Source organism: Glandiceps talaboti, chromosome 12 (assembly GCF_964340395.1).
Source record: "Glandiceps talaboti chromosome 12, keGlaTala1.1, whole genome shotgun sequence".
NCBI lineage: Eukaryota > Metazoa > Hemichordata > Enteropneusta > Spengelidae > Glandiceps > Glandiceps talaboti.
Window position 1 is genome coordinate 10,157,264 of NC_135560.1, and position 12,834 is coordinate 10,170,097.

The 12,834-nt window shown below is 33.4% G+C and overlaps 1 protein-coding gene across 1 annotated transcript in view; it reads right to left on the minus strand.

The window, feature by feature from the left end:
- Nucleotides 1-3,788: 3,788 nt before the first annotated feature.
- LOC144443705 (uncharacterized) overlaps nucleotides 3,789-12,834 on the minus strand; it is a 15,318-nt gene continuing 6,272 nt past the window's right edge. The window contains exons 3-9 of the mRNA XM_078133245.1: nucleotides 10,483-10,536; nucleotides 7,579-7,694; nucleotides 7,018-7,114; nucleotides 6,051-6,299; nucleotides 5,388-5,477; nucleotides 4,625-4,803; nucleotides 3,789-4,202 (exon numbers count right to left, since the gene is read on the minus strand). Of these exons, the coding sequence (XP_077989371.1) occupies nucleotides 4,176-4,202; nucleotides 4,625-4,803; nucleotides 5,388-5,477; nucleotides 6,051-6,299; nucleotides 7,018-7,114; nucleotides 7,579-7,694; nucleotides 10,483-10,536 (812 nt within the window). The 3' untranslated portion in view covers nucleotides 3,789-4,175. The remainder of the gene's footprint in view (nucleotides 4,203-4,624; nucleotides 4,804-5,387; nucleotides 5,478-6,050; nucleotides 6,300-7,017; nucleotides 7,115-7,578; nucleotides 7,695-10,482; nucleotides 10,537-12,834) is intronic.

Here is a 12,834-nt window from a genome sequence, read left to right on the forward strand (position 1 = left end):
TATATGGTAGAGTTGGAAATAGTTAATAAACTTCTATTTCCAGGGAAATAAATTACTTCCAACTTAAACATTGCAAAATAGTACTTAGTTTTCAGGTGTTTTTTTTTACAAGGACAGTTTTGGGAAAGATATGAAAAGAATAATGGCATCAATGATTGTAAACACAGCAGAATACATGCTGACGACTCTCCCCTTGGCCTGCTGCAGTTTTTGATTCCGCCCCGAAAATGCTGTGTCTATCCGAAGAAATACTCGAACTTTCATTATATTCCAAAATGGTAAAACATTTAATTCTGTGGTAAGAAAAAGAAACACATACACTTCTTCCATTTGTATAGATGATTTTAATAATCTGTGCAAAAATTTACAAAATATGTCTCTCTTTGTCTGAAAAAATATGCTGTTTTATTGTTGTAGCATGCACGATATAAATAATCTGAATACATGTAAAGTTTCTTTGAATGTTATTTATGCGTACATTTCATTTGTAATTGACACGACATGTTATTTATGCGTACATTTCATTTGTAATTGACACTACATATCATTTATGTGTACATTTCATTTGTAATTGACATTACACTGGTTAACTTGTTAAAAGATCTCTCAGGACTTCCTGAAGGTGGGTGATTCCAAAAATGTTGTGATAAATATTTGATTGACTGTATACAATGAAAATATCTTGATAAGCTATCTGCTATCCTTGGCATGTCAAGTGGGATAAGAGGTATTGAATCATCAAAGTTATGCAAAAAAAGTGCTCTACCACAGCAAAATATACCTTTCACGATATACTGCCCTCTAGTGGTGATGTAGAGCTAAAAATGGACTAAGTTATAACTCACTGAAGTGGTGATGTATAGCTATAATGGGTGTACACATAGTTGGTGATATACCTTTACATTAAATGCCGCCCTCTAGTGACAAAAAAGAGCAGTGATGTAAATGGTGCAAATGCAAATAAATGAAGACTTGTATAAAATTATACTCTCAGATTAAGATATAAGGCAAGAGTGTATTGAAAATTTGGTTGTCGAGGCTTCAGTTTATGAAGATAGACATAAACTAAAACTATTGTTGCAACATGTTGATACAACAGTGATAATCTATTGAATGGACATTGGTTTATAATAGTCTCAGTATTCAAACACCAGAGGGCGTAATTCATCTGAAAGGTATATTGGTACACTGCTGGATTCATGTTTGTCAGAGAAAATAACTAAAACAAGCAATACATGCAACACAATAGAATTTGCCATGTAAGACAGAAATAAAAAAAAAACATAGAAAGACAAGTGATATTTCAATGACACCGAGTAAAAAAACCCGACTAAATCTGAGCAATTCTTTTAAAACTTAAACCTCAACAGAATCATTTAAAAAAAGTAAAACATAAATATATGTTTGGAATAAGACTTCCAGAGTAACAAACATGTAAGAACCCAATTAATTGGGTAAAATAAATCAACTGTGAAAATAGAATTGTAGCGACAGAAGTTCTCATATGAAATGAGAAAGAAAACATCACTATACATAATAAAATCACAAGAAATAATTGTTGTAAATAAGAGATACTAAACATATGTCTTTCAGGTACCATAGCAACATTAAATTATATACATTTATTTTGCATACTGGGTCAAAGTTCAAAGAGCATAACATGTATACCCTCTCTGTATTTGTAATTATCAAATACAGTGGCAATGTCAGCCTTTTCATCAAAATTGTGACTTTCAATAATTAAGTACAATGTTTCCTGCTTAAAATCACTATAGTAACAGAATTTGAAGTATTTCACTTTTTTTTTACAAATGAAACATAAAGACATTGTCATTGATATAAAAGAGGAGAGAGAGATAGAGGGAGAGAGAATGAGAGAGAATGAGAGAGAGAGAGAGAGAGAGAGAGAGAGAGAGAGAGAGAGAGAGAGAGAGAGAGAGAGAGAGAGAGAGAGAGAGAGAGAGAGAGAGAGAGAGAGAGAGAGAGAGAGAGAGAGAGAGAGAGAGAGAGAGAGAGAGAGAGAGAGAGAGAGAGAGAGAGAGAGAGAGAGAGAGAGAGAGAGAGAGAGAGAGAGAGAGGAGTGTGAAAATGAGAAGTATTTTTATGATAGGTTTTTAGCATTATCAACTGGTGCAAATCTGTTCACATACCTTTGCCAGTGATAATAGACTAGTAAAATGATTGTACACAGAAAGATAAACCATGTCTCCTGTTAAATATAAACCTGGTCTAGCTATATAGCTATAGAATTTACAACAAGAAATGGAGAACTGAGAAACAGCCATTTTTGTCGTGGAGATGAAGTTTGCCCCTAATCCTGATTTTTGTGTGCATACTAAACTCAAAAACTTGGGTATACGACATAAAATATACATCTAAAGTTTCTTATTTATCATACATAATGTTCTATTTTCTTTTCGTAATCAAATCAATGTTTGACTTTTGTTGTCCCTATATTTTGCTATTGTACTAATTAAAGCTACCCTAGCTGTAACTGGGGTAATATTTTTTACAATCAGACAACCAACATTATATTCACTGAAAATTGTTAAAATACCAATAATTAGACACTGTACATGTCAATTTGATGTCTATTTCATCTATAAGTTGTACGGTAACAGGTTGAAATTGTGAGTCGTTGAGGGCGCTGTTTTTTGGTGTGGACTTAAAAAATCTATTTGATTGGATACATTGCACCATACTATGTATACTATGTATGTTTATTCACATGTAATTCAATACTGTACAGGGTGTACGATATTACTATTAAGTCATCATATCGAACAAAATGTTTTTGTTTTTAAAAAAAAAAACGTTCCGGTTGCAGATAGTGCACCTTTAATCTGGAATTTGATGACATCATCAAGCTGTGTGTTTTGATCTATCTATAAAGTAGTCAAATTTTGTTGTGATAATAAGTGTTGATAGGTGATTTGTGTTACAAAGAGTGACAAACACAATATCGTTAAAACATCATCCGTACAGTCTTATACCAATAGCTCAATTACATCTAAACACTGTCTGTCTCCTTGAAAGCTTAGAATAAATTATATGATGTCATGGATGATCGTCATGGCAACCATATTTGTGTTGTTGCGAAAACAAGGAGATGAGACACTAGTGGTTCCTAGCTGAAGTGGACAGTGTTTGAGGCATTTCGGTTACAAGAAAGACACTTTTTTTTTTTTTGCTTTTCACTTATGACTTCCAACTTTCTTTTTTTTAAAAAGTTGTTGAAAAGACCAAATTTCATATAAAAAATGTGACACCCTGTGACTAAATGTAGTAAATAGAGTGTCCTCTTATGATTCAATATCACAGCTGGGTGGGTAGAACTATTCAAGAGTCTTCTAAATTTTTTGTAATTTTTATAAAAATTAATTTTATACTTTGCTTTTAAATAAACTTTAAATGCAGAAAAGGGAGATAAAATGGTTCCAGGTCTATTTACGTCTATAAAAAGATTGGGAACATCATCCTTGGTCACAAGGAAATTCCCAAAACCTTTGTCACCATGGAACCCTCAAATTGGTTGTCATGGACATCCTCATCACCATGGAAACCCAATTCTTTATCATTTTTTGGCACAAACAGTCCCTTCTACTAACATTTTAAAGTGAAAACATTTAAAACAAGAAAAAACAAATTAAGAGTACAAACTTGGTCATCTATTAAATGATTATAATTATGATTTTTTCGTAGTGTTATCAAGATTATGGCAGCTAATTTACATAAAAACAAAAGGAATATTATGAAACAACAATGATGGCGCTACATCATTCCACTGCTATACATGTACATTGCATTCACTGTAGTAACTTTATACATGACTATATACATCCACATATGAATACAAATTTGCAACTATAACACTAAGAATAGTGGAAAGTTTGAAACAGCACAAAGATAAGTTTCAGAGTTGTCCAAATCATTGCGACAAACACAACAGATATATGTCAACGTTTTTGTTTTTTTCATACTGGATAATTGATTGCACAGGCCTTCAGTAACTTACAAATAGCTGTAGCATTATAACCATTGTTGCTGAATAAGGCACACAGACTCATTACCATGGAAACCATTTCCAACTATTTCCTGGCTTGGTGTAAGTCTGACTTGATTGTTGTACGGGGGTGTGTGTGTTAAAAGCAAAGTTATGAATTCTCAAGTGGGAATTACAGTGACGTTGTCGGTATTGCTGGCTGTAAGGCAAAAAAAAAATTATGAAAATGACAGGTTTTGTACATTTTGTAAAAATACTAACTAAAGATTCAAAATCGATAAAAACTCAAAATAATTGTCCTTGTTTTAGTATCATATTTGATAAATCAAACATAAATGTTTTATAAGACTAAGAAAACTTTTGATAAGAAAACAAGTAATATTAGATTATGAAGATATTCCAGCAAAATTGATTTTTTTTAGGACACATCAATCAATCAATCAATCAATCAATCAATCACTCAATCTATCAATCAATCAATCAATCATTGCCAACCAACCAACCAACCAACCAGTGAGCCAGCCAACCAACCAACCAAACAACTAACCAACCAACCACCAATCAACCAAAATATCAATGAGCATGAATACCACTATGAATATGAATACAAAGCTAGCTTACATTGTCAATGCCTTCCACTGGCTCTGTAAAATCCTGCAGTAGGGCTTCTTCAGAAATCCTTCTAATTTCAGCTAGCTCTAGATTCAGAGTGTCGAGATCACTCAGTCTTGAATCGTCTGTTATCTGTGAGTTACTTGGCACTAAATTATCTGACACAATTGCGGTGCCTGAACCTGAACCTGAAAAATAGAAAATTATAACTTCACTATCAATACATCAAATAAAAGTATGTGTTCTCCCTAGAATGTAATGAAAAAGTCTGAGGTATAAATTTACATAACAATAGATTACAGTGTTATGTTAATCAATATAGTGAATCTGTGTAAAGTCTGAAATGTCCTTAGCCATCAATAAATCTTTACTTCTTGGTAAAATATTATGAACTACGTAATGTGCCATGGATTATAACGTTCAGGAATTAAGTCCTGGATTAATAACTATATCAATAATAATAAACATATATATATATAAAATACTTTTCCACAATTATTACTCCTGGTATGGACCCATAATGACACAACGACCCTTCACATCTCATCATCCCCCTTAGGAGCATACAACCCACAAACTTGGTACAAAGATGATATTTATCAAAGTACGTTTCCAGTGCGGATTAATAATCAAACACCCCTGAATAGAACAGCATACAGAATTCCTTGTTCAAGCACTGTCTTTGCACTTGTAATCATCACTGACTGAAGCAGCTGAATCTAAAATGTCAAATATATGAGGTAGGAAAGAAAGCTCCAATTTTTTTTTTTACCTTTTGCTTCATTTTGCACTAGATTACTTCTACTGGGTGATTTATTGATTGGTTTAAATTTGATAGAATCTATATTGGATGACCTGTCAGCTGTAAAAAAAAAAGTAGAAATACATTAACAATATTATTGTAAAAAGCTGTAAAATAACATGAAAAGTGCCTATAATAAATTTATTTATTTGACAGATGTTCTGTAGCCTGTTTTTGTAACCCAAGCAAGGAGACAAGTAACATAGAGTTATGTTAGAGTACTACATGCTATGTTGGTAAATGGTTTTATATATGTTATATCACATTCAAAATGGGTGACGTGGAAAGCTGGACTGTCATGTGGGCTACACACACACACACATACACACACACACACACACACACACACACACACACACACACACACACACACAGACAGACATTCTATCTCACTCACTTACTCTCCCCCTGTTGTGTATGTGTGTGTCTGTGTCTGACACTGTCTGTCTGTCTATCTGTCAGTCAGTCAGTCAGTCAGTCAATCAGTCAATCAGTCTGTCTCCTCTGTCTGTCTCTGTCTGTCTGTCTGTCTGTCTGTCTGTCTGTCTGTCTGTCTGTCTGTCTGTCTGTCTGTCTGTCTGTCTCTCTCTCTCTCTCTCTCTCTCTCTCTCTCTGACATATACATCATCTTACCAGTATCATCTGTAATATTACTTTTTTCTTGAATACTGATATTTTTGTCATTTTCCATTTTATTAGCGATATCAACCATGGCAGACTGTAAAATAGCCACAGAGGTGTTGGCGGCAAACTTGTCACCAGGTCGTATCTCATCCAAACTGTTAACACTTTTTCTTTCTGTAAATGTGGGTGTGCTGGTGTTAGTAGTTCCAGGCGACGTGGTGTTGGACTCAAATTTTCTGGCTTCAAATTTTATTAGGTCTATATTGAGGTAGAACAAATGGAGAAAAAATGGATAACAATTATCATGGATTAATATGCTGTTGTTTGTTACAGGATGTCAAAAAAAGTGAGATTTACAAACATTTACTTTCAAAACTAATTTAATCATATATTTAAACAATTTCATAAAACTATGGTAATATGTGTCAAAAGTTTTGATAATGACACATTTTTAGTTCTGTTGAAATTCTCTTGTTCATTTAGCATTCACACAAAAAACAACAAAAAAGCTGAAGACAAGATGTTAAAACCTAGATTTTACTGAATTCAACTCGAAGAAAATAGAAAGCATTCTGTGTATAGCGCCCTCTACAGGCCACTGATGAGTATTCAAGCTCAATACTGATGAATTATATATGGTTCCATGTAAACAAAAGGAATAACAATAACTTTGAATAGCATAAAATACTGAATAGTATATTTTGAAAATGAGTAAAAAAAATGAATAAGGAAATTTATCACTTGACTATCTTTGAAAGAAATTGTTTAGAATATCAAGGTATTGTCCAAGTGTATCCAGGCAACATATAGTGCATAGAAGTCACATGTATTATGGGTGAAAAGTTGGCTGCGTTCATAAAGGGGTGAATGACCTTCCACTGTTTACATTTTGATAGAATTTAATTAAGCTGCCCATAGTGCAGAAGTGAGAAATCTTGACAACAAGTGACACCCAGGTCAAAGGTCAGATTATTACCTGTCTGAAGGCTGTTGCCAGCGGTAACATTGCCATTCATTTGCAGTGACTCGATATTGTGTTGTCGCAGTAAGTCCTTCAAAAACAAAATCTCCTTCTATTGATGTACAAAATTACAAATACATGGAGTTAATAAACAACACTCAAAATATGTCAACAAGGCGAAAATAAAAAAATAAAATGTTTGTTTCCGATAACATGACTTCTGAAAATAGGGTAGGTAGGTCAGAATTTTATTTTATTTTTCCATTTTATCAAATTCTAAATTTCACAGAACTTATACTTATGGTTGAAATCAGGAAAAATACAAAATCACAAAAATAATGAAAACTTCTGATTTTTTAAACGAAAATTTGTATAAATTTTAGGACACGGTAAATCACTGAACAGAAATCCCCATTTTCCTGTAATATTTGGATGGATATTAAAAATAATCTCATGATATACGGCTACATCTACCAAATAGACAAAAATACACAAAGAAAATCGGCCAAAAATTTGTGGAATGTCTATCGAATCCTGGACATTTCTGAGCGACAGTAAGGAAGGGAGAAAACTTACATTTTGTTGGTCACATTGTTGTGTTAGTTTGGCCATGTTATGTTCAGCTTTGTGTTTGCCAATTCTTTCGAGTTCAGTTTGAATTGCGGCATCCTCTCTAATTCTGTCTTTAAGTCCTGAAAAAGGTAAATGTTGTACATTATGGAAAACTTTCTTTTCAAAGTTTTCTCGCAGCTGAAGTTATGACCCTTGTAATTTGGTCAGACAGCACCTTTCAAAAAAGCCTATTTTTGGTACCAGTGACACGAATTAAAATTTATGAAGTAGAAACACACAAACAACACACTTGAATCAACCACTGTAAACCTGGATCACTCCTAGAAAATTTTGCGATTTTACAAGTTTTCAGCTTGTTCTTAAACACTAATTTTTACTAATTACCAGACTGATACATCAAGTTTATGTACAAGAAGCATTTTAGTCACTATTTATTCATGCATATTTGTTTTCCAGTAAATGAGCGAAATTTCAGTGAAAATTTCCAGGTTTCACAGTATGCCCCACTGAACAGCTGACTATTCACACTGGTGTAAAAAATTCACAACTCAATGTGAACCTAGTCCCTCGAGTCAAGTTCACTTCTGGGTACTGTATATTCAGCAAGAAATTTTAACAAACTTGAATTAATAACTTTGAACATGTTTACATTTAAAAAAATTAAAATATCAATGATATCTGGCATATCTGCTATATGCACTGTTTTTTTCCTCTATTGCTACCTGAATTAAAAATTCTGAATATCAATAAGACTTGCTTCTTGATTCAACTTTATCATGGTTTCTAAATTTCATATCCTCCACTGCCTGATCTGCGATTGTCATTTTGAACACAATAACAAAATACAATTGAAATCAATATTTTTTATGGATTAGACCTTAGAATGTCATATCCATGATATCTCTAATAACAATGTTGTGACATAAAACCTGTAATTAGCCGCAGTATATGTTTTGATATGACCTGTGTTTAGGTATATCATACTATGACAGAATGCCATGATGCGTGAGTGCAAGTGTGACGTACTCTATTTCCACGAGTGCTTGCAATTTTCTTTGCGGACGTTCTTTCATGAGTGTAGCTAGTGAAAGTGCAGCAGAAAACATTGCAAGCATGAGTGCAAATATCCCTGAATACCCACACTGGCACTCACACACAGCATGGGGTTCTGTTATTATTACATATGTTTATCCAAAACAACACATTTCCGTAAAAAATGACACTATATTATGATCACGCACTTTTGTGCACAACAAAATGATCATGTCCTCATTTGCATATCATTTGCATGTATGTATGCAATAAACTAGTATGCACGCATGCGTAACAATGAAAGAAATCTCTGGTACATATATGTAAAAACGAAACTGACCTTTCCATATTAAATGAATCCTACAGAGTCTGAAGATGATGAGATACGTAACCGTGGAAACAGCGGGATGATTGACAGACAACCATAACGACAAATCCAATGTAAATGTAAGAAAGACAACCAGACCATCAAAAACCTGTAAAGATAGAGACTAAATGTTTGGTTACCATGGAAACACGACTCAGTAATTAGCTTGGCATTAGATGTTCTGGATGAGTTGACTCTATCAACTAATTTAGTTTTTGTTATAATAATCAAGTATTTCAAGATAAGAATTTTGTAAGAATCAAAAAAATTTCACAATTGAAAATATTGAATTCCTTACTCTACAATAATATCAATCTACACAATAGGATTAATTGGATTTGGGCAAACGTAAGAGTGATGATATCAGTGCCACACCCCACACAAGACTACAGAACTGTGTCATTTTTTCCTTTTCACATTTTGCAAATGGCCTGTTGAAGACAGTCGACCTATGATACATTTATATATTCCTGTATTAATCTTGTATTGCAATCATCCAAACTTAGGAAGACACACGAGGTAAAATTCTTTGGAATAGAGTCATACTCCATCAAATATGCAAATGATGTTAATGTATGTTAATATATGCAAATCATTTTCCTTGTGACATACAGTGTTAGGTTGTTGTCAAACATTGCTGGAGTAGTACTATAAGTAGTCTGATGAGTTTTGTATATGTGTGCTAGCTACTGTTTTCAGTACTTATATCACGACAGCCAAAAAACTAACCAAAATAAAGACTATTACAAAAGTTGTAACCGTTGTACAAAATGTCATGTACATTGAAGGTGATATTAATTGAGTTTAGCAATCTTGTAAAGGGTTTAAAATGTGCCTTATGGTCACGACTTCAACTTCACTGGCTAGAACTTCCATGGAAGTGATGTTAATAATATGCATATGGTATGCAAATTTTATGCTAATTATTCACTTTGTATCATCTCTATCATAGGGAGAACACTGCTATGTTCCGATACTCTTTACAAGAGTTACGTTTAAGCTTGAAATGTGTACTGTATCATACATGATATTGGCTTTTCTTGTAACAAATACCAATAAAACAACAAAAATATAAGAATTTGTTAGAAAGCATTAAAAACAATTATCATTTTATACTTTTACAGTGTATAGTGAGCTGAAATTTTAGAAAAAAATATTGTATTATTATGAATACTAGTGTAACAGTTACTAACTTCCGAAAAAAATAGTAAATTTGATTTGCATAAAATCTGCATATTATATGCATATCATTAACATCATTTCCTTAAAAGAGTGAGAATAAAAAACAGATATCCTGTTGTCGTCGATATTTGATAAACAAAGTTGAGAAAATATTTGTGTCAAGGCAAAGGTAAACAGGCTATTGACTGGGTTTGTCTAAGTTCTGATACAGCAGTTTGAATTCAACATGATTCCTAACAAAAGAGAGAATTCCTTAAAATCTTGCACTGTAACTCAACGCCGTAAGTTGGAATGTAGAAAGAACAGCAGTATTAACAGTTGTTTACCTCTAAGGGCTGGTGGAAATAGTCGACACTCATTGCACATACCCGAAGTAAGACCTGTATTGAACAAAAGACGGGAAACATTTAGAATTGTGATCACATAGTATTGCAGTCAGTTTACGTCAATTGTGTAGTCCTGAAAAAGTCAGGGTTCAGGATTGTTTTCAGATAGGCTTAAAAGTCAACACCTAAGATAAACATTTCTATGGGTCTTTGTCTTGTGTATTCACGTTGCTCCTATACACTTCTCCATAGTTGCCTGGTTAGGAAAGTTTGATATTTTAATGAAGAAATTCTTTAGAAAAACACAAAAATTCAAGTATTTTTCTGCTTACATTGAAATATTTCCAACCTGTTTTTTCTGATAGTGGTACATTTTGTTCAAAAGAGACGGTATTTGGTTGAAATGAAATAAAATGCACTACGGTAAGATGGTTCATGAAATATTCTTTCATTCATAAATTTGACAAAAACCATAAAACTAAATCTAGTTCAAGCACAAAGTTTGGATTTTTCCCACAATTTTGTATATGAGGTACATAGCCTGTAAGATATGATGCCACACCTATCAGCCAGCACCCACAGAGAAAATAGATTTATAGGGCTGAAAATGACACGATATATCTTACAATCTACATACGAGGTAAATTGAAAGCTTTCACGTATGAAGATTTATAATTGTGGGGGCACTCCACTCTCTCAACTGCTTGGTACCTGTGTAGTGAGTGATCAAGGTAGTGCCTGCAACAATAATTTTTTTAGTCTACACATGAACTTTAAGATATTCGCCGTGTGAAATATATCGACTGTTGTTTTCTAAAATAGAGTCCATTACTCTAATAGACATCTGAATTTCAAACATTTCATTTCCAATTTAGAGGAAGATTTCCTCTTGAGAGTAATCTCTGGTACAGGAAAAATTTATTGTGAATATTTCAAATAAATAACACTTAAAACAAAGAATCTACTCACTTCAAATACAAATATCATAAGAATAATAAAACTTGTGTAATGCAGAACTGATCTCACCAACTCTTCTGTATCTGTGGATTCTGTAAAATTAAGAGAGAGAGAAAAATCAGGACACTGAAAATGAAAACATTGTGTCTAGACAAACCTATATACATATACATGTATAGGACTGGTTTTACAGTAACAACTCACTTTTTACACGCCATATACAGACAAGCAATGAATAGACTTGTGTTACAAGATGCCCTAGGGACATATTGGGGGAAAAGGATAAAAGAATGACAAAACATGTAGAAATTGGTTGAAGTCAACTCTGTGACATTGAGATGTAGAAAAATAAGATAAATTAACCTGTAGGGATTTTGATAAAAAAACTGTTGTCCTTCTTGTCTTTGTGTATCTATATAAAAAAAAAGCTACATGTACACTAAGAACTAAAACTGGTAGTGTTATCAATGTATCCATTTATATTTTATTATAATGGTGTATCTGTTACATAGCCATCCTATTTATATCAAGTCATTAAAAAAACCCACCAACTTTTGTGCTGGAATTACTCCCAGTCATTTTCTTTTCGTGCAGACTTATACATACACAAACACAATCACACATTTCTATAGAAATCTAGTCAGGTTTTGGGACTATGCAACAGGACTATGTTGCATGCTCCACATCAGGTTGCTATGGAACTGTCAAGGTTTACCCAGTCAGTCCACTATCCCAGAGTCACCCAGGTCCGGCAAACATAGCACCTGCGTGCTCTGTGTGAGTAATTGTACCTGACTCTCCAAGTCATTACTCCAGGAGTCCCCCACCCCCTAAATTCGCACTTGTCTTGTGAGTGAGACACGGCTGAGTGATACAGCCTACCCATCAAGTCTGTAGTACACTCACCCTGGGTTAGGGTCAGTCACAGAAAAATTCCGTGTCTCCATTGGGATTCAAGTTTGAAACCATAACTCCCCTGGCTGTTAATCCTGAATTATGACCACTACCGATACACCTCAGGGAGCCAGTGTATCCAGTCATTTTGACTTCTTTACATTGAAAGTGTCTCATTTCAAACTTTGCATATCAACAATTTTGTATTGACCAATTTTCAATCATTCAATCAATCAATCAATCATTCAATCAATCAATCAATCAATCAATCAATCAATCAATCAATCAATCAATCAATCAATCAATCAATCAATCAATCAATCAATCAATCAATCAATCAATCAATCAATCAATCAATCAATCAATCAACTGTTAGCTTATTCATTCAGCATTTCATCCCTACTATATAGTGATGTAGTAGCTGGTCTCATATATACTGTAAAAAAAAATATATTGTAAAACTAGATATTTTCGCTGCTAGAAAATTTTGCAAATTTAGTC